General features: G+C 54.5%; 2 protein-coding genes across 2 annotated transcripts; both read right to left on the bottom strand.

Moving 5' to 3' along the window:
* Positions 1 to 979: 979 nt before the first annotated feature.
* LOC134431003 (1-acyl-sn-glycerol-3-phosphate acyltransferase alpha-like) lies at positions 980 to 9,494 on the bottom strand. The gene is given in 7 exon segments (XM_063178924.1): positions 980 to 1,570; positions 1,752 to 1,824; positions 2,486 to 2,581; positions 4,304 to 4,479; positions 5,115 to 5,248; positions 9,314 to 9,419; positions 9,422 to 9,494. Coding segments are annotated over 7 exon segments (882 nt in total). The 3' UTR covers positions 980 to 1,346.
* A 4,501-nt stretch (positions 9,495 to 13,995) lies between these two features.
* On the bottom strand, positions 13,996 to 23,113 carry PRR29 (proline rich 29). The gene is made up of 6 exons (XM_063178701.1): positions 23,042 to 23,113; positions 21,669 to 21,789; positions 17,854 to 17,963; positions 15,498 to 15,631; positions 15,337 to 15,404; positions 13,996 to 14,314 (listed from the first exon to the last, which is right to left on the bottom strand). Exons 1-6 carry the CDS (start codon positions 23,111 to 23,113, stop codon positions 14,280 to 14,282), a joined length of 540 nt encoding a protein of 179 aa, XP_063034771.1. The 3' UTR covers positions 13,996 to 14,279.
* Between the last annotated feature and the right edge of the window lie 777 nt (positions 23,114 to 23,890).

The following is a 23,890-nucleotide window of genomic DNA, read 5'->3' as shown; positions in this document are numbered from 1 at the left end:
CTCCATGTACAGGGTGCTCCCTTTTCAGGGGTGCTCTGTGTGCAGGGTGCTCCCTGTGCAGAGTGCTCTGTGGCTCTGTGTGCTGGGTTCTCTGTGTGCAGGGATGCTCTATGTGCAGTGAGCTGTGTGTACAGGGATGATCCCTGTGCAGGGTGCTCTGTGTTCAGGAGTGCTCCACATGCAGGGTGCTCTGTTCAGGGGTGCTCCATCTGCAGGGTTCTCTGTGTGCAGGGTGCTCCCTTTTCAGGAGTGCTCCTTGTGCATGGTCCCCCATGTTCAGGGTGTTCTGTGTGCAGTGTGCTCTGTGTGCAGGGTGCTCTGTTCAGGGTGTTCCCTGCTCAGGGGGGCTCTGTGTGCAGTGATCTCCATGTTCAGGGTGCTCCCTGTGCTGGGTTCTCTGTGTGCAGGGTGCTCCATGAGAAGGGTGCTCCATGTTTAGGGATGTTGTGTGTGCAGGGTGCTCTGTGCAGGGTGCTCTGTGTGCAGAGTGCTCCCAGCTCGGGGTGCTCTGTGTGTGCAGGGTGCTCCATGTGCAGGGGTGCTCCCTGTGCTGGGTGCTCCATGTTCAGGGGTGCTCCATGTGCAGGGTGCTCCTAGCTCAGGATGCTCTTTGTTCAGAGGTGCTCCATGTGCAGTGAGCTCTGTGAGCAGGGTGCTCCATGAGCAGGGTGCTCCATGAGCAGGGTGCTCTGTGTGCAGGGTGTTCTGTGTTCAGGGGTGCTCCATGTTCAGGTGTGCTCTGTGTGCAGGGTGCTCCCTTTTCAGGGGTGCTCCCTGTTCAGGGGTGCTCCCTCTGCAGTGTGAAGTCTCCCCGAGGAGATGGATCCCCCTCAGCACAGCCAGGACACATCAGATCCAGCTCCAAACTCTTTAATGTCCCACCCTTGGCTCACAGCTCAGCACCAAGGGTGCTCTCCCCCCCGGGATGATCTTCCCCCCCAGCAACCTCCCCTGGACCTCGTGTCCCCCCCCAGGCCACACACTCAGAGCTGGCTGAACCCAAACGGCATTTCCAGCTTGTAGGAGCCTCTGGAAGGAGAATCCATGGGGTAGCCCAACAATCAGGGGTGGAAAATGGGGCTGTGAGCCCCCAGCCCTGCTGAGCCATCCTTGGGGACAGCCACAGCTCCAGGTGTGGCAGAGGGACATCCAGGGGATGCAGTCACAACAAGGGGTTTAAGGGGGCACCTTGCTCTGTTTTTGGGGGCACCTTGCTCTGTTTTGGGTCCCCATCCTGCCCTGCTCTGCTCCCTTAGGGCACCGTCCTGCTGGGACGGTGGCAGGGCTGCAGGACACCTCCTCAGGGGACAAGGGACACCTTCCTGATATCCCTGAGCTCCCTCTGCCTATTTGCTCCTCCTGGCTGTGTTCCCCTGGCCCTGGGGGCTGTCCCCGTCCTCCCCTGGCCCCAGCAGAGGCTGCTCCATGTCCTGCTCCCCGTGATCACTCATGGACATCTCGGCCAGGGCCTCGGCCATGGCCTGCTGGACACTCTCGGTCAGTTTGGGGACATCCTTTGGGCTCAGGCCACACGTTTCCACCCTGGGAAGGACTTGGATGGTGCAGGTCCCTGGGAGAGGAGGGAAAAGCCAGGGATGTGTTAGAGGATCCCAGCAGGAATGGGGTATTCCCCCAGGCATCTTCCACCCCAGCTGCCTCCGCACCCCTCAGCATCCCTCAGACACCCCCAGGTGCCTCATCCCCAGTGCCAGCCCTGCCCTCTGCCATGGGAATTCCTGCCCATCCCTTACCTGAGGTGAATCTCTTCTCCTCGGGGCTGAAGAAGTCCCTGTACGGGGAGATCACGATAGGGACAATGGGAACCTGCAGGACACAAAGCGTTGAGGGGGCCCACAGAGAGAGCTCTCTCCAGGTGGGACTCCTGCTCCTGCCTGCCCCTCCTTGGTGCTGCCCAGCACCATGTCCCTCCTTGGGGACCAAATCCCTCCATCCTTGGGAACCAAACCCCTGCATCCCTGGGAACCAAATCCCCTTATCTCTGGGGACCAAACCCCCCCATCCCCGGGGACCAAAGCTCCTCATCCCTGGGGACAAAACCCCTGCATCCCTGGAGATCAAATCCCTGCATCCCTGGGGACCAAACCCCTCCTCCTCAGAGATCAAACCCCCAATCCCTGAGGACAAAAGATCCCCATCCCTTGGGACCAAACCTCCCCATCTTTGGGGACCAAATCCCTGCCTCCCTGGGGACCGAGCCTCCCCATCCCTGGGGACCAAATCTTGCACATCCCTGGGGACCAAACCCTTCATCCTTGGGGACCAAATTCCCCCATCCCTGGGGACCAAACCCTCCTCATTCCTGGGGACAAAATGCCCCCCATCCCTGGGGACCAAACCCCCCCATCCCTCTGCCCCAGAGTTCACACCCACTCTGCTCCATCCAGGGTGAGCCAAAGGGAAGGAATCATTTTGGAAAAGGCCTCCAAGCCCATTGAGTCCAACATTTGATTGCCCATTTCCTTACCTGGGCCTGCACGGCCAGGTGGAAAGCGCCACGCTTGAAGGGCAGCATGGACCTGCCCGGGTTCCTGGTGCCTTCAGGGAAAACCCACACACGGAGCTGCAGGGGACATGGACAGAGGTGACCCCGTGTTTTAGGTTGAAAGGTGTGGCTGGGGTGTGTGTTCTATCACCATCTGTTAGAGTGAGGCAGTTATCTCTGTTCATTGGGCATTTTCTTTATCTCTCCCACAGCCAATCCTCCCTCCAGGAGATCTCTCCTGTTCATGGGCCATTAATTATTAATTATCTTCTGTCCATGGCTAGTGAGTGTCCCTGCATGGCTGATCAAATTCCATCATCCCATGGGGAGATGCTCTGCCCAGGGGAGGAGCCAAGCATTCCTACCTGGATATGATCTGAGATTTCAAACATTCCTACCTGGATACGATCTGAGATTTCAAGCATTCCTACCTGGATACAATCTGAGGTTTCAAGCATTCCTACCTGGATACAATCTGAGGTTTGGGACACTCCAGCAGCCTTTGCCCACTGCATTCCCAGAGGAGCAGCTTTCTGCTGCCCTGCATGGCCAGAGGGAGCCCAGGCCCATCTCCAGCAGCCCTGGAGCTGCAGAGGAAAACTCCCGCCTTGTGCAGGATCCCTGCTGCAGCAGAACCACAGCTGGCACTGCAGGAGGGCTGAGCCCCCATGGGATGGGGCTGGGACACCGCCCTGACACACAGGGGGCAGCGCATGGTCTGATTCTGTCCATGGTTGGTGGTTTTGTTTGTACTATACCATTTGTATTTTTCAGTTTCCTAATAAAGAATTATTATTCCTACTCCCATATCTTTGCCTGAGAGCCCCTTAATTTCACAATTATAATAATTCAGAGGGAGGGGGTTTGCATTTTCCATTTCAAGGGAGGCTCCTGCCTTCCTTAGCAGACACCTGGCTTTCCAAACCAAGACACCCCAACCTCAGCTGGGTGAGTCCTGCCCACAGCCTGTGGCATTCACATTCTCTGAAAAAATCCCTTCACCCAGGATTTTTCTCCTGGGAAGCTGAAAGGCAGCTGAGAGGCCTCAGAGAAAAGGAAAACAATTCTTATCTCATTTGCTTCTCCTATGTTGTGCTCATGTGGGATGTGTTTGGAGATTGTTTACCCACAGGTGATTGTTCCATTGGATTCTGCTGTGAGTTGTTTTCACTCTTTGGCCAATCAGGGCCAAGCTGTGTCGGGACTCTGGAAAGAGTCACGAGTTTTCTTTATTATCGTTTTAGCATTCAGTAAGAATCCTTTCTGTATTCTTTAGTATAGTATAGTATAGTATAGTATAGTATTCTTTAATAGAATATAGTATAATAATAAATTATATTATATTATATTATATTATATTATATTATATTATATTATATTATATTATATTATATTATATTATATTATATTATATTATATTATATTAATAAATATTAATGCATTCAATTTATATTATTAATTTATTTATTATTCTATATTAATACTCTATTAATATATAATAATAAATTCTATAATAATTATTCTTTAATAGAATATGGTATAATTAATAGAATATAGAATATAGTATAATTAATAGAATATAGTATAATAAAGTAATAATATAGTATAATAAAGTAATTAAAAAGTAATATTATAGTACAATAAAGTAATAATAAAGTAATAATTATGGAGTAATAACTCCCTATAATAACATTGAGTTAGGTGCATTGCTCTTCCCTGCCAGGGGGCTCGCTGTGCATTCACGCTAACAGCCCCTGACCCCCCTGGTGTCCCCTGGTGTCCCCCAGCCGTGTCCCTCACGTTCTCTCTCCTCATGGTGCTGGCAGTGCGGGTGATGACCTCGATGGCCGCGTCCCTGCGCTGGCGCTCGATGAAGATGATGCCACTGAGCCAGCAGGCCCAGCCCACCGTGCCCAGGTAGAGCAGCTCCCGCTTGGCGATGGGCACGCAGCGCTCGGGAATCACCTCCACCATTCCTGGGGCGGGGAGAACACCCATTAATACTTTCCCAACCCATGGCAGTGGCAGCAGAAAAATCACCTGGGAAAACTGCTTGGAAATGGAACGCCTGAGCTGGAGCAACCAGCTGGATATCAGCAATAAATTCTGCAGCTCAGCCCTGAGAGGTGATAATTGCAGAGAGGTGATTATCAGTCCTGAGAGGTGATAACTGCAGAGAGCAGCTCTCTGGAGAGGCCAAATTACATCAGTGGACAGATTAATTAATCATTTATACCCTATTATAATTTATACCCTAAGTAATCATTTATACCCTAATATAATTTATACCCTAATATAATTTATACCCTAAGTAATCATTTATACCTTAATATAATTTATACACTATCTAATAATTTATACCCTAATATAGGACCAGGTTGGGGTTATTTTAGCCTTGACTTAAAGGATTTTAAGCTGTCCCCAATCCCAGGACCACCCTGTGGTATCACCTCCCATTGTCCCTCCTCTCCCTCCAGCACAGCCCAGTCCCAAAACCCCTCCTGGTCCGTTCCCACCACACATCCCTGCCCTGATCCCGGTGCTGACCCCCCCAAATCCATCCTGGCGCACTCCTGGAGCCCGCAGATGTTCCGGGGGTCCCCCCACGCACCCATGAGGTCCAGGGAAGCCTGGTGGTTGCAGACGATCACGAAGGGGCCCGGCAGCCGCAGCCGCTCCGAGCCCCTCACCCGCATCCTGATGCCGTAGAAGCGCTTGAGGGGCAGGAGCGCCGCCCGCAGGAGCCTGCCGAGATAAGGGACCGGATAAGTGACGAGATAAGGGACGAGATCATGAATGAGATAAGGGACGACATAAGGGATGAGATAAGGGACAACATAAGGGATGAAATAAGGAACGAGATAAGGGACCAGATAAGGGACGAGATAAGGGACGACATAAGGGATGAGATAATGAACGAGATAAGGCAGAGGGATACGTGCGGGGAACGGCTCTGGGCGGGCGGGGTTAGGCTGGGCTGCCCTGCTGGACTCAGGCTCAAGGAATTTTGGATGGATTTCTCACACGTTTGCAGCCTGTGAGGCTCAGAACTCGCCTGGCTCCCACCTGAGCTGAGCCCAGCACCTGGCTCAGAGCAGAGGGAGCAGCATGAGGTGGTGGGCAGGGAAAAACCGGGATTTTGATGTGCAGGGATGATGGGAAAGCAAAAAGAGAAGGGGTGGGATGGAGATAGGGACGGGAAAGGAGATGGGGGTGGGGACGGGGATGAGGTTTGGGATGGGGATGGGGATGGGATCTTCACATCCCACCGAGGACAAACTCTCTCTGCCCCGGCGAGCCTCCCCAGGTGCTCAGCTGGATCCGTGTGTGGATGGAAATCCCAGACTTCCAAAGCCAGAGGCGGATCCCAGCAGGGAGGAGCTGAGCTGGGGATGGGTGGCAGAGGGACAGACAGATCCCCAGTGATGTGGGGGACACCAGGGACCGCCCCTGCACCGCTTTGTGCGGCAGGGGGAAGGGAAAACCAGCCCGGACATTCCTATGGGGAATCACAAATGGCTCCACCGGAGCCGCAGTGTCAGGAAGAGAAGGATCTGAGCGGTGTCACACCCCGGGAGGGCTGGACAGGAGGAGGAATATCGGGATGGCAGCGATGGGTGATGCTCAGGACGGGAATAATGAGAGGAGTGGAGGGAGGAGGGGGCACCAGGGATTCCAGCAGCCGTGGACACAAAATCCTGGGACACGTCGGTGTTGGAATGCGGCACTGTTCCACCCACAGAGGGGTCTGTGCCAGGGTCCCCACATCTGTCACTGCCCCCAGAGGACAGCGCAGGACTCAGGGAAGGACTCAGCACCAGGTGAGAAGGGAGAAGGCAGCACAGTACCGCCCCCATCCCTCGGGAGCCGCAGGCTCGAAGATACCGGAGGATCCGAGGAGGAGCGGTGCCCCAAAGCCAGGATAATGAGAGGGAAGCGTCATCCCGCAGGCTCCGGGATCCGGAGGAGAGGGAGCTGGGCGGGCACGGAGCTGCGGTGGGACGAGATAAGCGGCGCTGATAAGGCGGGAGAGGCGCGGCCTCCCTCGGGATCGCCGCCCAGGCGGAAGCGCTGGAGCGGCCCGGGTTGAGCCCGGCGTTCCCGGGAAGAACCCGGACAGGCTGCGGAACCGCTGGGACTGCCGAACCACCGCCGGTACCACCGAACCACCGTCGGGAACACCGAACCGCCGCCGGGAACACCGAACCTTGGACTGATAATGCCGAACCTCAGACTGATAACACCGAACCACCGCCGGTACCACTGAACCAGCTCCAGGAACGCCAAACTACCACCAGCACCACCGAACCACCTTCAGTACCACTGAACCACCACCGGGAGCACCAAACCTCGGACTAATACAACCAAACCTCGGACTGATAAGACCGAACCACCACCGGTACCACTGAACCACCACCGGTACCACTGAACCTTGGGCTGAAAACACTAAACCGTCACCGGGAACACCAAACTACTGCCGGGAACACCAAACCTCAGACTGATAACACCAAACCACCACCAGTACCACCGAGCCACCACTGGGAACACCAACCTCAGATCGGGAACACCAAACCACCACCAGTACCACTGAACCACTGCCGGTACCACCGAACGTCAGGCTGATAACAGCGAACCACTGCTAGTACCACCGCTGCAGCATTGCCAGTACCACCAACCACTGCCGGGAACACCGGACCTCTGACCAGTACCACCGAACCTCGGACTGATAATGCCGAACCTCAGACTGGTACCACCGAACCACCGCTGGTACCACTGAACCTCGGGCTGAAAACACCAAACCATCACCAGGAACACTGAACCGCTGCTGGGAACACAGAACTCAGACTGATAACACCAAACCTCCGGTCAGGAACACCAAACCACCACCGGGAAAACCGAACCTCGGACCGATACCACAGAACCGAGTGGGTGGTACCACTGAACCTCAGACCGGTACCACCCGAACCACCACTGGGAACAATGAAGCACCACCAGGAACACCGAACCTTGGACTGGTAACACTGAACCTCTGTCTGGTAACACCAAACCACCACCAGTACCACCAAACCTCTGATCAGGAACACCAAACCTCAGACTGATAACACTGAACCACCTCTGGGAACACCAAACCACCACCGGTACACCGAACTACTGCTGGGAACACTGAACCATCACCGGTTCCACTGAACCTCAGACTGATTACACCGAACCATCACCAGGAACACCAAAACCACTGCCGGGAGCACTGAACCATCACCCGTTACCACCAAAGCTCGACTGATAACACCAAATCACCGCCAGGAATGCTGAACCTCAGACTGATAACACCAAACCTGGGACCAGTACCACCAAACCTCAGACCGGTAATACCGAACCACCACCAGTACCACCAAACCTTGGACTAGTACCCACCGAACCTCAGACTGATAACACCAAACCTGGGACCAGTACCACCAAACCCTCTGACCAGTAATACCATACCACCACCAGTACTACCAAACCTTGGACCGGTATCACTGAACCTCAGACTGAACACCGAACCACCACCGGTAGCACCAACCACCTCCAGGAACACCGAACTTCCACGCAGGAACACCGAACCACCACTGGGAACACTGACTCTCAGACCAGGAACACCAAACCTCCAAACCGGTACCACCGAACCTCGGATTGATAGCACCAACCTAGACTGATAACACTGAACCATCACTGGTACCACCAAACCTCAGGCTGGGAACACCAAACCACCACCAGGAACACTGAACTTCAGATGGGGAATAGCAAACCTCAGGCCGGTACCACAAAATCTTGGACTGATAACACTGAACTTCTGACCAGTACACCGAACCTCCAGGTGACAACACCGAACCTGCGCCACGCTCCCACTGTGGGCCAGGATCCCTCCACACAAATCCTCAGAGTTTCTCAAGCTGGGACATTTTCCTGTGTAATTACATCTGTGCTCATCCTGCCTGGGAATCCATCAGCGGGATTGCAACACCCTGAGCGCGCCCAGGCCTTCCCCTGGTGTTACACTGAGATGTTATCTCCTCCCTGCTGTTATCTCCCGGTGTTGTTATCTCTCCGGTGTTATCTATCTCCCTGCTTCCACCCCCAGGAGCAGAGTCGGGACAGGGCTGTGATCAGGACATGGCTGTGACAGGGACAGGGCTGTGCCCCTGACAGGTGATGGCACCAAGACATCCCAAAACCATAAAAAACATGGAACGGTTTGGGTTGGAAGGGACCTTAAACCCACCCAGAGCCACCCCAGCCATGTGGGACACCTCCCACTGTCCCAGGCTGCTCCAAGCCCCATCCAGCCTGGCCTGGGACACTTCCAGGAATGGGGCAGCCATGGAATAATCTGTGCCAGGGCTGTCCACCCTCAATCTCTCTGCCAACGTGCTGTTCCTGGGTCTCCCATGGGCAAAACCAGAGCCAGGGACACAGCACTGGCCATGTATCTGCCCCCTGCCCTGATGGTTCCTCCAAACCCCCCCCATTACCCACCCAGGTGATGACCCCAACATTGCCATGGCTAGGAATGATCCCTTTTATGTTATTTCATCCCTCAGGGACCACAAATCCCAACTCCAGCATAGCCTGACCCTCCCTGGGCACAGGCAATACCACAAGCTGCCCTTCACTGCCCCATGGATGTGACCACAGCCCTGGCCTTGGCCCCAGGGCTCTGTGACCCAGCTGCGGTTCCGGCCAGGGCAGGACAGAGCCTGTGGCCACAAACCACAGGATTTCCTTGCTGAGCCAAGCCCCAGCCAGCTCTCTCCTTCCCCATCCCTCACTCACCTCATGTTCTCCACGGAGCGTCCCCGGAAGGCAGCCAGGGGGGACAGCAGGGTGGCCAAGGCCACGATCCAGCAGTTGAAGAAGGCCACCTTGCAGAGGAACTGGACGTGGGGCTGCACCTGTAGAGCAGCAGCGCTGCCAGGGGCAGGAGCAGCAGCCCCTGGAGCAGCAGCAGGTCCATGGTGCTGCCCCAGCTCAGCCCGGGCCAGGTGAATCAGGAGGATCCTGTGTGGGTGGCTGGGCTGGCCCAGGGGAAGGCTCTCTGTGGAGCTCATCCTGAGGATGGAGTGCTCAGGTGGAAGCAGGACACCCACCCAGGGGTGGAGAGTGGCTGTGAGTCACACGGGGACCCTGAGTCACCTGAGGTGTCGCTGCTGTCACCTTCCTGGGCTATTGAAGACTCCGGGTCGGTGAGATCAGACACGCTGCTCACTGAACCCTTCCTGTCCTGGGTATCTGTCCTGTGTTGCCACATTTCCTTCACAGAGAAAAGCAAGGCACAATTCTTCCCAAGGATTTCTGAGATTCACATTCTCTGAACCTCAGAGAAAGGGGAAAACACAATTCTTACTTATCACTTGCTGTGCCTGTGTTTGTGCAAAAGTAGAATGCAATATGGAGATTTTTTACCCAAAGTCATGGTGTTTTGTTTCCTTGGCCTATTAGGGCCAGGTGTGTAGCCCCACATTTCTCTTCACAGAGAAAAGCAAGGCACAATTCTTCCCAAGAATATTTCTGGGTTTCACATTCTGTGAACCTCAGAGAAAGAGAAAACACAATTCTTATCTCATTTACTGCTCCTGTGTTTGTGACGAAGTAAAATGGAATATGGAGATTGTTTACCCAAAGGGATGGTATTTGGGTTCCTTGGCCTGTCAGGGCCAGGTGTGTAGCCCCACATTTCTCTTCACAGAGAAAAGCAAGGCACAATTCTTCCAAGAATATTCATATCTCATTTGCTGTGCCTGTGTTTGTGCCAAAGTAGAATGCAATATGGAGATTTTTTACCCAAAGTGATGGAGTTTTGTTTCCTTGATCTGTCAGGGCCAGGTGTGTGTGTGTGTTGGACTGTTGGGTGACAGTCAAGGGATTCTGTGCAGTGTGAGCAGGGTTGAGTGCTTGGCAGGTTCAGTTTAGATGTATAGAATAATATAAAGTCATTAATCAGCTTTCTGATGTCCATGGAGTCAGATCCATCATTCTCTCTCCCTCACCAACATCAGAGTCACCTTTGATTCACAATAGTCCTGGCCAGGGGCTGCCAGCCCTGGGGCAGGGAGGCTCAGCTGGTGGGGACAGCAGGAGCTGCTCTGGTCCATGCTGGGCACCCAAACCTCCCCCTGCAGAGCCTCGGATGGCTGGGACACCTCTCCCACCTGGGAAGGCAGCAGGAACTCCTGCTCCCCATCCATCCCCTGCTCAGTTTGGGCAGCAGGAGCCCCTCTGCCCTTCCCCTCCAGTGCCCAGCTCGTGTCCCCAGGGTCCCACAGTGCCTGGGGACTGGGGTGCCTCTGTCACCCCTCTCTGCCAGCCCTGCAGGGGTGGCAGCCCTTGGCCCAGTTGGCAACCAGGGGCCGTGTTGCATGAGGTGTTTTCAGGGGTGCAATTAGCACAGGCTGTAATTAACCTCTCCTCCTGCTCTGGTGCCTTGCAGGATCCAGGCCAGCCCCCTGGAAACTCCTAGAACCAAGTCCTGGTGACAGCAGGGACACTGGGCCGGTGTCAGCCCCCAGCCCCTCAGGTCCATTCCCAAATCAGGAATCCCAGAATCCCAGGAGGGTTTGGGTGGGAAGGACCTCACAGCCCATCCAGTGCCATGGCAGGGACACCTGCCACCATCCCAGGTGGCTCCAAGACCATTCCCACCTGGCCTGGGACACCCGCAGGGCTGGGGAAGGGGGGACATCCCTGTGCTGCTGCCATCCCTGGGCTCAGCCTTGGCCCAGCAGCAGCAAAATCCCCTTGTGCCTCCCCTTGTGCCTCTCTGGGGTCTGCCAGTTCCCCCAGGCACACCTGGGCATTGTCACCTCTGCTGGGACCCCCAGCCCTCCCCTGGCAGGACCCAGCCTCAACCCAGCATCTCTGCATCACTGCCCTGACACTGTGATATTTTCTGAAAAATCCCTTTTGCCAGGATCTTTTCTCCTGGGAAGCTGGGGAGCTTCAGCTTCTCCATGTTTTACTGCTTTGGGATGTGATTTGGAGAATTGTTTACCCAGCGTGTGTCATTGTTTTTAATTAATGACCAATCACAGGCCCAACTGTGTCAGGACTCTGGTCAGTCACAAGATTTTATTATTAATCCCTTTCTTAACAGGATTTTATTGTTCATTCCTTTCTAGCCTTCTGATGTCTCCTTTCTATTCTTTTAGTGTAGTTTTAGTATATAATTTTCTTTTAATATAATATAACATCATAAATTAATAAATCAGCCTTCTGAAACATGGAGTCAAGATTCTCATCTCTCCCCTCATCCTGGGGACCCTCAAACACCACCCCCGTTCCCTCCCACCCTGGAGGTGACAGAGCTGTCCCCAGGCTCTGGCCAGGCTGGAGGTGCCCCAGTTTGACCAGTAACCCCGGGGTTACGTCCAGCAGGGCTGTTGCAATGCCCATTGCTTCACCCTCCCATTCCTCTCATTATTCTCATGTTAAAGCAAAGATTGGGTCACATCCCGAGCCCACCCTTCCTGCCCTGCCCATTCCAGGTGACTCCTCACTCCTCCTCCCCATTCTGTGTCCTTGGGGGATCCTTTGGGCACCATCTGCTCTCCCATCCATCCCAGCCTTGCTTCTGGATGCCTCCTACAGTCCCCCCTTGTCACAGACATATTTTATGGAAAATCCTTTCCTTAGGATTTTTCCTCCTGAGAAGCTGAGAGGCCTCAGGAACAAAATGTAAACAATGGTTATCTGCTGCTGTGGAATGCAACAGGTGCATCTGGGATTGGTCTCATGTGGTTGTTTCTAATTAATGGCCAATCACAGCCAGCTGGCTCAGAGCCACAAGCCTTTGTTATCATTCTTTCTTATTCTATTCTTAGCTAGCCTTCTGATGAAATCCTTCCTTCTATTCTTTTAGTATAGTTTTAATGTAATATACATCATAAAATAATAAATCAGCCTTCTGAAACATGGAGTCAGATCCTCGTCTCTTCCCTCAACTTAAGACCTCTGTGAACATGGTCACAAGTCAAGGCACATCCCATCCCCAATATTGGTAATACCAATACAGAAGGTTTCCAGCTCCTTTGGGGATGGATTTCCCAGGAATTCAGCCCCATGGATGGCTCATTTGTCCATGCAAACCACATGTGGTTGTTTCTAATTAATGGCCAATCACTGCCAGCTGGCTCAGAGCCACAAGCCTTTGATATCATTCTTTGTTTTTCTATTCTTAGCCTAGCCTAGCCTTCTGATGAAATCCTTTCTTCTATTCTTTTAGTATAGTTATATATATATATACATATAATATAATAATATATAATATAATGAAATAATATATAACAAATATAGAAATATTATATTATATTATATTATATTATATTATATATATTATATTATATTATATTATATTATATTATATTATATTATATTATATTATATTATATTATATTATATTATATTATATCAAGCCTTCTGAAACATGGGGTCAGATCCTCGTCTCTCCCCTCACCCTCAGACCCCTGTGAACACTGTCACACCTCCCAGCTGGAGGAGCTGCATCTTCCTGCTGGAACCCACCTGATCCTTCTGCTCCACATCTGGGAGCTCCTGCGGGGGCCAGGCTGGGGAGGATTTGCTCATTGCAGAGCTCAGGGAAGGGAGATCCTGCCTTCCACTGGGCAGAGGAGGGGCAGAGCAGTCCAAGAAGGGGTTCAAGGTGCCTTTTCTGCATCCTCAGAGCTCCAGACCGCCGGCTCTGAGGCCTCCTGCCAGGGAAAGGCCTGGAGCCCCCCAGGGCACAGCAGTGCTGGGGGGTGGCACGGGCAGGGAACAGCTCCCAGCACCCAAAGCCTCCTCTGCCCCTTCCTCCTGCTCCCGGGGAGCTCAGGGGTCACTGAATGCTGGGGAGCTCCGGGATTTCCTTCTCAGGCTGCTCTCCCCACCACGGCCCCCCCAACAATCCAGCTCTGCCTCTGCTCAGCCAGGAGATCTCAGCCTGGAGCTCCAGCACTGCCCCAGCAGCACCTTACACCCACAGACCTGACAGGAACCCCCCAGACCTGACAGACCCCTCAGCACCCCCTCAGCACCCCAGGCTCAGATAGACCCCCCCCTCCAAGACCTCCCCTCAGCACCCCCAGACCTGCCATACCCCCCCAGATCTGACAGATCCCCCCAGACCTGACAGACCCCCAGCACCCCCTCACTTCCCCAAGACCTCACAGACGCCCCCCAGACCTGACAGACCCCCCCCAGCACTCGCTCAGCACCCCAGGCTCTGATAGACCCCCAGCACCCCCTCACCCCCCAGACCTGAGAGACCCCCCCTAGACCTGACAGGAGCCCCTAGACCTGACAGAGCCCCCCAAGGCCTCACAGACCCCCCCAGGGCTCCTCTCAGCCCCCCCAGGCACTGCCAAACCCCCCCACACAGCTCTGGGCTCCCCCAGCCCCGAGGGAGCCCCTGCACCCGGGCACGGAGCCACCAGCCCATTACAGATTACACGTGCAATTAATGTAATTACAGATGCTTAATTAGCCACAGCAGGGCGCTCTCTTAACAAAGCACATTAATGACAGGCGATGCTGTGCTGGGAGCTGGAGGGACAGATGGAGGTGGGGACCATCCTCTGTCCCACCCCCGGGGACAGCACGGCCTGGAGGGGACTGGGGTGACACCGGGGCTGGCACAGCCCTGCTGGGGGGCTCAGAGGGGAAACCACCCCAAAACCCAAAACCCCAAAAGCACAGGAATGGTGGAGCATCCATCCGGGATCTTTGGGGTCCAGGGAGGCAGAGCTCAGAGCCCCCTCTGCTGCTCCATGGTGTAAAACTCTGTGGGGTGGGATGGAATGGGATGGGGTAATGAGATGGGACATTATTGGGATTGGATAGGACATTGATGAGATGGGACATTAGTGGGATGGGATGGGACTATGGGATGGAACATTATTGGGGTGGGATCCATGGGATGGGATAATGGGATGGGATAATGGGATGGGGTCCATGGGATCCATGAGATGGGATGGGACGGGACAGGACATAATTGGGATGGGATGGGATAATGAGATGGGACATTATTGGGATGGGATCCATAGGATGGGATAGGATAATGGGATGGGACATTATTGGGATGGGATAATGGGATGGCACATTATTGGGATGGGATGGGATAATGGGATGGGATGGGATAATGGGATGGGATATTATTGGGATAGGACATTATTGGGATGGGATAATGGGATGGGACATTATTGGGATGGGATGGGACATTATTGGGATAGGACATTATTGAGATGGGATGATGGGATGGGACATTATTGGGATGGGATCCATAGGATGGGATAGGATAATGGGATGGGACATTATTGGGATGGGATGGGATAATGGGATGGGATGGGATAATGGGATGGGACATTATTGGGATGGGACATTATTGGGATAGGACATTATTGGGATGGGATAATGGGATGGACTTTATTTGGATAGGATGGGATAATGAGATGGGATAATGGGATGGGATAGGACGTTATTGGGATGGGGTCCATAGGATGGGATGGAATGGGAAAATTGGATGGGACATTATTGGGATGGGATAATGGGGTGGGATGGGACATTATTGAGATGGGATGGGGTGGGATGGTATCCATGGGATGGGATAATGGGATAGGATGGGATCCATAGGATCCATGAGATGGGATGGGACAGGACAGGACATTATTGGGATGGGATGAGACAGGACAGGATGGAATGGAGATAGGCAGCAGGGAAGCTGAGCCTGGGGTGACGGAAGCCCGAGGGACAGCTGCCCTGTGGGGGCCATGGGGACAGTGTCAGTGTCCCCGGGCTGTCCTTACCCTCTGCTGGGGGCACACCGGGTCCCACAGTGCCGGTGGCGCTGGGGGGCGGCGGAGGGGGCACAGCTCTGCCAGAGAGGAGCAGGGACAGCTCAGTGACCATGGATGGTGTCCCTGGAGGCGCTGCCACACCGGGATGGCACCGACCCGCTGGCACTCACCGCCCTTCCTCAGGTGAGCAGCGCAGGAACCGCACGGGGGGCAGGCGGGGAGGGGTCCAGGGCAGGTAGTGATGGTGGAAAACCACAGCCTCCTCTTCCTCCTCATCCTCATCCTGCCAAGGCCCTGCCAGCGCCTGGGGAGGTGGACAGAGGCAGGGCTGGGCCGGGGCTCCCAAAGCGCCGCTGGCCCATGTAGTAAATAGGTATGATTGAAACAGCAATCAATATTGATGCAGCAATTAATATTTGGAAATAATAATAAAACAGTTAAAAGGTATAACGCCAAGAAAGAAAGGGAGAGGAGGGGCTCCACAACCCCCCTTCCTTGCAGATGTTCAAGGACAGGAAAAAGCAAGAGATAACAGTTACTAAAAACTAACAGAAAGAAGGGAAAATCTGGTTGGGTCCCAGGAAAATGCCAGCTATAAGAGACTTATTGATTCGATGCTTAAATATAATATTATGTTAATCTTGGCTTGGTGCGCATGTGTAACCCAAGGGTGAATTAAAGGACATCGAGGAAGAGGAGAGGCCTTCATCAGTGACGACCCCCAAAGACTTGTGCGACCACCAAAACGAGTGGTGGCACATGCGCGGTGAAGGTGGTGATGAGGGCGGAGGTAGAAGTGTGATGAATCGAAAATGGGAGGAGATGGCATTGACACATGGCATATAAAGGGGAAATCTTCACTTGGCAAGCTTGTACACGAGGTGGCAAGGGTCCCAGAACCCTGCCCTCCGTACCCCGCGGTTATCTTTTACTAATGCGCTATTATTGGAACCAAATTATCCCTTATTTTAATCAAATTATATTGTCAATATTTGAAGTGTATCCGATTTTATATATTTTCTAAACTATTCAATTAAAATTGCTGCTACCTCTAATATTATTTTGCCACAGACATCTTTTAATGAAAATCCTTTCCTTAGGATTTTTCTTCCTGAGAAGCTGAGAGGCCTCAGGAACAAAATGTAAACAATGGTTATCTGCTGCTGTGGAATGCAACAGGTGCATCTGGGATTGGCCCATCTTGGATATTTAGAATTAATGGCCAATCACAGCCCAGTTAGCTTGGACTCTCTGTCCAAGACACAAACCTTTATTATTCATTCCTTTCTATCCTTAGCTTAGCTAGCCTTCTGAGGACTTTTCCTTCTATTTTTTTAGTGTAGTTTTAGTGTAATGTATATAATAAAATAATAAATCAGCCTTCTGAACATGGAGTCAACATTCTCATCTCTTCCCTCACCTGAAAACCCCTGTGAACACTGTCACATTATTTGTTTTTTTTAATGATGGAATAATTGGGCAAACATAACACCGGGATCGCACCCAGCTGCTCCCACTGGCTGGGCTCAGTCCCAACAGAGCCCCTGGGGGACACGGGGGATGGCAGCCCCACAGATGGGACCAAACCCCATGGGAAGAGCCCTTTGATCTGCTGAGAGCCAATTGGGCAGGGTCCAGTCCTGGCCAGCCCAGCCCTGGTGGCAATGGGAGGGCAGGGCTGGGTGCCAGGAGGTGCCAGCTGGCAGCGAGCTCAGCAGCTGTCACAGCCCAGCCCTGCCCCAAAAGCTGCATTGTTCCCCCCAAGGAGATGAAATGTTGTGGTTTGAGATGGATTTTAAATGGCAGCCCCTGCAGAGCTCTTGATGGGTTGGCCTGTGTTTCCAGAGGGTCCCAGCTGGGCAGAGCCTCTGCCCAAGGCCTGGCTGCCATCTGAGCTGTCAGAGCTGGGCTCCAAACAAAGCCCCAAAACCCCAAAGGGCTGCTCTGAGCTGGGCTGGGACCACCCAGGTGCTGCCCCCAGAGGGTCCCAAAGCAGGACGTGGTGACCCTGAACAGCCCTGGGGGTCTCTCTGCTCCCTCTTTGTTCCCTCTGCCCCCTCTTTGGTCCTTTTTCCCCCTCTTTGTTCCCTCTGCCCCATCTTTGGTCCCTCTGCCCCATCTTTGGTCTCTCTGTCCTTTCCTTGGTCCCTCTACCCCAAATTTGGTCCCTTTGCCCCCTCCTTGGTCCCTTTCCCCTTCTTTGGTCCCTCTGCCCCCTCCTTGGTCCTTCTACCCCCTCTTTGCTCCCTTTGCCCCACTTTTGTTCCCTTTGCCCCAGTTTTGGTCCCTTTGCCTCCTCTTTGTCCCCTCTGCCCCATCTTTGGTCCCTCTACCCCTTCTTTGGTCCGTTTGGCCCCTCTTTGGTCCCTCTGTCCTCTCCTTGGTCCCTCTGCCCCAAATTGGTCCCTTTGCCTCCTCCTTGGTCCCTTTTACCCTCTTTGCCCCCTCTGCCCCCTCTTTGCTCCCTCTACCCCATCTTTAGTCCCTTTGCCCCCTCTTTGTCCCCTCTGCCCCCTCGAGCCTCACCTGGGCTGGGGCTGTCCCTGCCCCGAGGGGCATCAGAGCTGCCATGGCCAGGCCGTGCATCAGCAGCTGGTGCATTTGGGAGCCTTGGATCATCATCAGCTCCATCAAACCTGCCCGAGGATGGGAGATTGTGCATCAGAGAGGGAGCAGGGCCTGGGATCAGTGCCCAGGATGGGGCGGCCCCCAGGCTCCTCCCTGTTCCCAAGCAGTGGGAGCACAGCCAGCCTTCCCCCACCCCGCTTTGGAAGCCTCATGTGGTGTTTAAAAATTATTTTGTTTGGCTAAAACTTGAAAATTGCCACATTTGAGGCTTTTCTTCCTTGCTGGCTCATGTGGGGGAGCTGAGCAGGGACAGGGGCTGTAGTCAGTGGTTAATGGGGCTGGAGGGACCAGATTTTCCTCCCATTCTTGGCAGAGTTTCTGCAGCCCTGGCAGTGCCCAGGGCATTGAGGGGCAGAGCACCACGTTCAGAGCATGCCAGGCTCAGCCCCACTCTGGACATGAGGGGCAGTGTTGGGGAAGATGGAACAGGAAAGCCTTGTCAATATGATTGTTTGGCAAAAGATCTTGAGAATATGGAAACTATAAGCGAGATTGAAATGAAAGCAAGCTCTGAGATCCCTCAGTTACTGAAGAACTGGAAAACAATGGTGTGGCCAGCTGAAGGTGATCCCCTTTTGATGGAACAACACCCTCTGCAAGCAGGCATGTGTAAGAGTCCAAGCAGACCCTACAGCTTGGCAGAAGGGCCCAAAGAGGAGTTTTTAGGGTTTAAAATGTAACACAGGATGGTAATGTAATGATTCTTATAGGCTGTATGGAAATGCTGTAGGATTTGTATCTTGTACTAGATTGGTTAGTGAGAATCAGAATATTCAACACAGAAGAAGAATTGTTGTATTGGAACGGGAACTTTGCTGTCTTTGCTCTTGCCTCTTTTACTCTTGCTCTTACCTCTTGCCTCTTAGCTCTTACTTTTCTATGCTCTTACTCTTTTACTCTCTCACCCTCTCACCCTCTCTCCCCCTCTCTCCTCTCAGCCTGCTCTGAGCTGTGTTTGGCAGCTCCAGCAGGGCCCTGCACCCAGGCCCTTTGCAATAAACCCCAAATTCCACAACCTGGCTGCAGAGATCTCTCATCTCCGTTCGTCCTGACCCTCCTACCCCTGATGCTCTTACAGGGCAGGAGTTGGGGGTGAGCCCAGGACTCCAATCCCCACTCCTGGGATCCAGGGAGGAGCAGGGTGTGGATGCTCAGTGCCCCCTCAGCTCCTGCCTGCTCCCTGTCCCCTTGGCTGGAGGCCGCACTGAGGGTGTGAGGCTGCTGGGGCCCATCCACACGGAGAAAGCCCCAAATCTGCCTCTGCACCCCAGAAAAACACCCCCATTTTCCACAGGTGTGAAATTCCCATGGAAAATTCTTATAAACCTGCTGGAATCCCCTGAGATCCTGCTGGCTTCATCCACCCTGAGCAGCTGTGGCTGCCCCGGATCCCTGGCCGTGCCCAAGGCCAGGTCTCGGAGCAGCCTGGGACAGTGGAAAGTGTCCCTGCCATGGCAGGGGTGAAACTGGACGGGCTTGGAGGTCCCTTCCAATCCAAACCATTCTGGGATTCTCTGGAGTAAAAAAGGGTTTGGACCACCCCATAAGGGCTCAGAGCCAGATCCCCAGAGGCTCCAGAGGTGCCAGGCTGGCTCCCAGGACACAGGAGGTGGCTGTCCCTGCAGGCAGGAGCACCCCAGCACCCCAGGGACTGAACTGGGGTGGGACACGGGGTGCTGGCAGCTCTGGGTGGGTCCACCCATCCCACCGGGGCCAGCCCGGCTCTGTTTGCTTCTACACTGATTTGAAACATCCTTTTACCTCAGATTTTAAGGATTTTCCTCGGATTTTTAAGGATTTCCTTGGATTTTTAAGGACAGCTCCACCTCCCCCCTCCCCACAGCACAAGGTGACTCTGCCTGTGGTGTGTCCCCAGTGATGACAGCTCTTTGTCCCTGCTGTCCCTGGTGACCACAGGCCCTGTTCCTGCTGTCCCCAGTGATCCTGGTCACCACAGCCCCCTGTCCCTGCTGTCCCTGCAGCAGGGCAGTGAGGGGTCAGAGGGGACAGGGGTGACCACAGCCACTGTCCCTGCTGTCCCCAGTGATGACAGCCCCCTGTCCCTGCTGTCCCTGCTGTCCCTGCTGTCCCCAATGTCCCCAGTCCCTGTCCCTGCTGTCCTCACTGTCCCCAGCCCCTGTCCCTGCTGTCCCCAGACCCAGTCCCTGATGTCACCAGTGATCACAGCTCCCTGTCCCTGCTGTCCCCACTGACTCCAGTCCCTGTCCCTGCTGTCACCACAGCCCCTGTCCCTGCTGTCCCCAACCCCTCACCCTGATGTCCCTGCTGTCACCACAGCCCCCTGTCCCTTCTGTCCCTGCTGTCCCTGCTGTCCCTGGTGTCACCACAGCCCCTGGCCCTGCTGCCAGCCCCCCCAGCCCAGATTTCAGCCTGGGGGCACCCGGGTGGGTGAAGCCCCTCCGGGCAGGGGCACAGCCCAGGGCTCCAGTCCCTCTCAATCCCACCTTGCAGTTCCAGGAGTCTGTCTGTCACACCCCGGTGTTCCCTGGGGACGGATGGATGCCAGCAGGAAATGGGGGTTTGGAGATCAAAAACAACAGAATTTTGAACCCCCCCCCCCCAAACAAAAAAAACAAACAAACAAAAACACACCACCAAAAAAACCCACAACAAAAACAAAAAAACGACAACAGCAACAACAAAAAAGACCAGAAAAAACCAAACCAAACGAAACAAAAAAACCCACCAAAAAACAAACAAAAAAACCCCAGAAAACACCCAAAAAATCCAAAAAACAACAAAAAAACCACAACAAAAAAACAAACAGAAAAAAAATCAAAAACCCACAAAAAACCACCAAAAAAACACCAAAAACCAAGCAAAAAAAAAACCCAAAAACCCCCAAAAACAAACAAAAAAAAACCCCAACCAAACAAAAACAACCAAAAAACCCATAAAACAACAAAAAACCACAAAAAAACACAAAAAAACCCACCAAAAAACAACTAGGAAAAAAAAAAACTAAAAAACAAAAAAAAAAAAAAAAAAAAACCAAAAAACCAAAAAAAAACAAAAAACAAACAACAAAAAAAAAATCAACAAAAACCCTCCCCCCCCCTCAAAAAAAAAAACCAACAGAACAACCAAAAAACCCCAAAACCCAAAAACTGTTCCCTGGGAGCATCTTGGAGCCCAGAGTTGGTAAAAGCCCCAAAATTCTCAGCCCGTGGGGCTGAACGCCCACCCGAGGACCCAAGGATGGATGGACACGGCTGAGGGTGGCTCTGCCCGCTGCTGTCCCCGGGAAGGGCCCGATCTGGGATCTGGGATCGGGGATCAGGAGCGGCTGAGCCCGGCCCGGTTCGGCTCTGCCCTGCCCGGTTCTGTCCCCACAAACCCGGCCCGGTTCGGCTCTGCCCTGCCCGGTTCTGTCCCCACGAACCCGGCCCGGTTCGGCTCTGCCCGGTTCTGTCCCCACAAACCCGGCCCGGTTCGGCTCTGCCTTTCCTGGTTCTGTCCCCACGAACCCGGCCCGGTTCGGCTCTGCCCTGCCCGGTTCTGTCCCCACGAACCCGGCCCGGTTCGGCTCTGCCCTGCCCGGTTCTGTCCCCACGAACCCAGCCCGGTTCGGCTCTGCCTTTCCCGGTTCTGTCCCCACGAACCCAGCCCGGTTCGGCTCTGCCTTTCCCGGTTCTGTCCCCACGAACCCGGTCCGGTTCGGCTCTGCCTTTCCCGGTTCTGTCCCCACAGACCTGGCCGGGCGGGCGGGGGTCCCGCGGGGGCGGCGCCGGGCCCGGGCAGCGGCTGCAGGATCAGCACCGGGCACCGGGAACGCTCCGGGAACGCTCCGGGCGGCGATCCCGGGGCGCGGGGCTGCGAGGGAGCAGAGCAGGGAACGCGGGGATTGTGAATTCAAGGGTTAATGCGGAGTGCTGGCAGCGGGACAGGGGGGACATGGCTGGGGACAGGCGGGACCGGGCCCGGGATGGTGGCGGGGAGGAGAGGGGACGGGACTGGGGGCGGGACAGGGGGGACAGAGGGGACAGGGCTGGCAGGACAGAGGGGACAGGGATGGTGGGAGGATGGAGGGGACTGGGGTGGGGGCAGGATGCAGGGGACATGGCCTGGGGCAGGACAAGGATGGTGGCAGGACAGGGGGACAGGGGTGGCAGGAAGGAGGGACTGGGATGGTGACAGGACAGAGGGGACGGGGCTGGGGGCAGGACAGAGGGGACAAGGGTGGTGGCAGGACAGAGGGACAGGGATGGGGGCAGGACAGGGGTGGTGGCCGGACGAAGGGAATGATGGTGACAGGACAGAGGGGACAAGGATGGCAGGACAGGGGGGATGGTGGTGGCAGGACAGAGAGGATGGGGCTTGGGGTGGGAGAGAGGGGACTGGGATTGCGGCAGGACAGAGGGGACAGAGGGGACAGGACAGAGGGGACAATGATGGCAGGACAGAGGGGACAGGGATGGTGGGAGGATGGAGGGGACATGGCTGGGGGCAGGACAGGGGGACAGGGGTGGGGGCAGGACAGAGGGGACACGTTTGGGGACAGGCGGGATCGGGACAGTGATGGTGCCAGGACAGAGGGGACAGAGGTGGTGGCAGGATGGAAAGGACAGGGCTGAGGGCAGGACAGAGGGGACTGAGGTGGTGCTAGGATGGAGGGGACGGGGCTGGGGACAGGACAGAGGGACGGGGGGGTGGTGGGACAGGGAGGACAGAGGGGACAGGACAGAGGGGACTGGGATGGCAGGACAGAGGGGATAGGGGTGGGCACAGGACAGGGGCGACACGTCTGGGGACAGGCGGGATGGGGACTGCGATGGTGGCAGGACAGAGGGGGCAGGGGTGGTGGCAGGACGAGCGGGTGGCCCAGGGGAGCAGGACGGGAGCCCTGGAGATGGGAATTCTCTCTCCCTTGGTTTTCCAGGGACAGCGCCCTCCCATCCTGGGTCACTCCCACCCCTGGGGACAGGACCCGGGCACCTTTCGGGGTCTGCGGGGCGTTTGCAAAGCCCGTAGCCCACCCAAAGCCCCGAGCCCACCCAAAGCCCCGAGCCCAGCCCCTCTCCGCCCCTCTCCCATCAATCCGGAGGCAGGAGCGCTCCGGGCTCACCCCAAGGAGGGGGGTCCCTGCCCGGGGGTCCCCCCAGAGCCCACGGGGGCCCCGGGCCGCTCCCCGCTCCATGGCTCGGGATCGTCTCCAGGGCTCCGAGCAAACAAACCCGGCCCAGGGAGGCTGGGCCGTGCCAGGAATGTCCCGGGCGGCTCCTCCCGGCGGGAAATGCCCGGGAAGGGCCCTGGGGACACCGGCCCGGGCTGCTCTGGGTCCCCACGGGCTGGGCCTGTCCCCGAGTGTGACAGTGATCTCAGGGGTGCCAGCATGAATGTTGGAAAAGAAATGAAATTTAGCAAAATATTTAATTATAGTGAGTTGTGTGTGAACTGGTTTGTTAAAAAGTAGTTTTGTAGCCGTTGAAAGTGTGTTGAGTTTTGTGTGTAACCTAGCAGGTAGTCTTAGGGATTTAATAAATAATTAAACTAGTGCAGGAAAGTAAGAATGCTAACCTGTCTGGAGGCAGCATACAATGCTCTTAGAATAAGATAAGCAGAAGATTAATGATCTTGCTTGTGAACCAAGGAATGTATCACAAGGGGTCTGTGACCAGGCAAGGGGAATGGGGAACTGTTTCTTGGAGACTTTGTTGTGAATCGCATGTATAAGAGGGAAGCACCCATACGTGAAATCGGGGGCTGGGATTTTGGGACGTGAGTCCCCCAGCTCTCCAGGCCCTTAATAAAGCACCCACAAAACTCATCCGAGTTTTGTGTCATCTATCAATCGGGCAACATGAAGAGACGAGGATCTGACTCCATGTTTCAAAAGGTTGATTTATTATTGTGAAAAATTCTTGTATTTTATGATTGGCTTTTCACAAATATTCAAATGAATATTATATGTGTT

This window comes from Melospiza melodia, chromosome 30 (genome assembly GCF_035770615.1).
Source record: "Melospiza melodia melodia isolate bMelMel2 chromosome 30, bMelMel2.pri, whole genome shotgun sequence".
NCBI classification, from domain to species: Eukaryota; Metazoa; Chordata; class Aves; order Passeriformes; family Passerellidae; genus Melospiza; species Melospiza melodia.
Note: the sequence above shows the minus strand (reverse complement) of the source record. Positions and strands in the feature narration are given on the sequence as shown.

Excerpts from the sequence above, each read along its gene's own strand:
- PRR29 (XM_063178701.1), bottom strand. The coding sequence starts at position 23,113 with ATGGAGCGGGGAGCGGCCCGGGGCCCCCGTGGGCTCTGGGGGGACCCC. Across the intron at positions 21,790-23,041 it reads CAGGGACCCCCCTCCTTGGG|CCCCGCGCCCCGGGATCGCC; the intron begins GTGAGCCCGGAG and ends GCTCCCTCGCAG. Across the intron at positions 15,405-15,497 it reads TGCTCACCTGAGGAAGGGCG|AGCTGTGCCCCCTCCGCCGC; the intron begins GTGAGTGCCAGC and ends CCTCTCTGGCAG.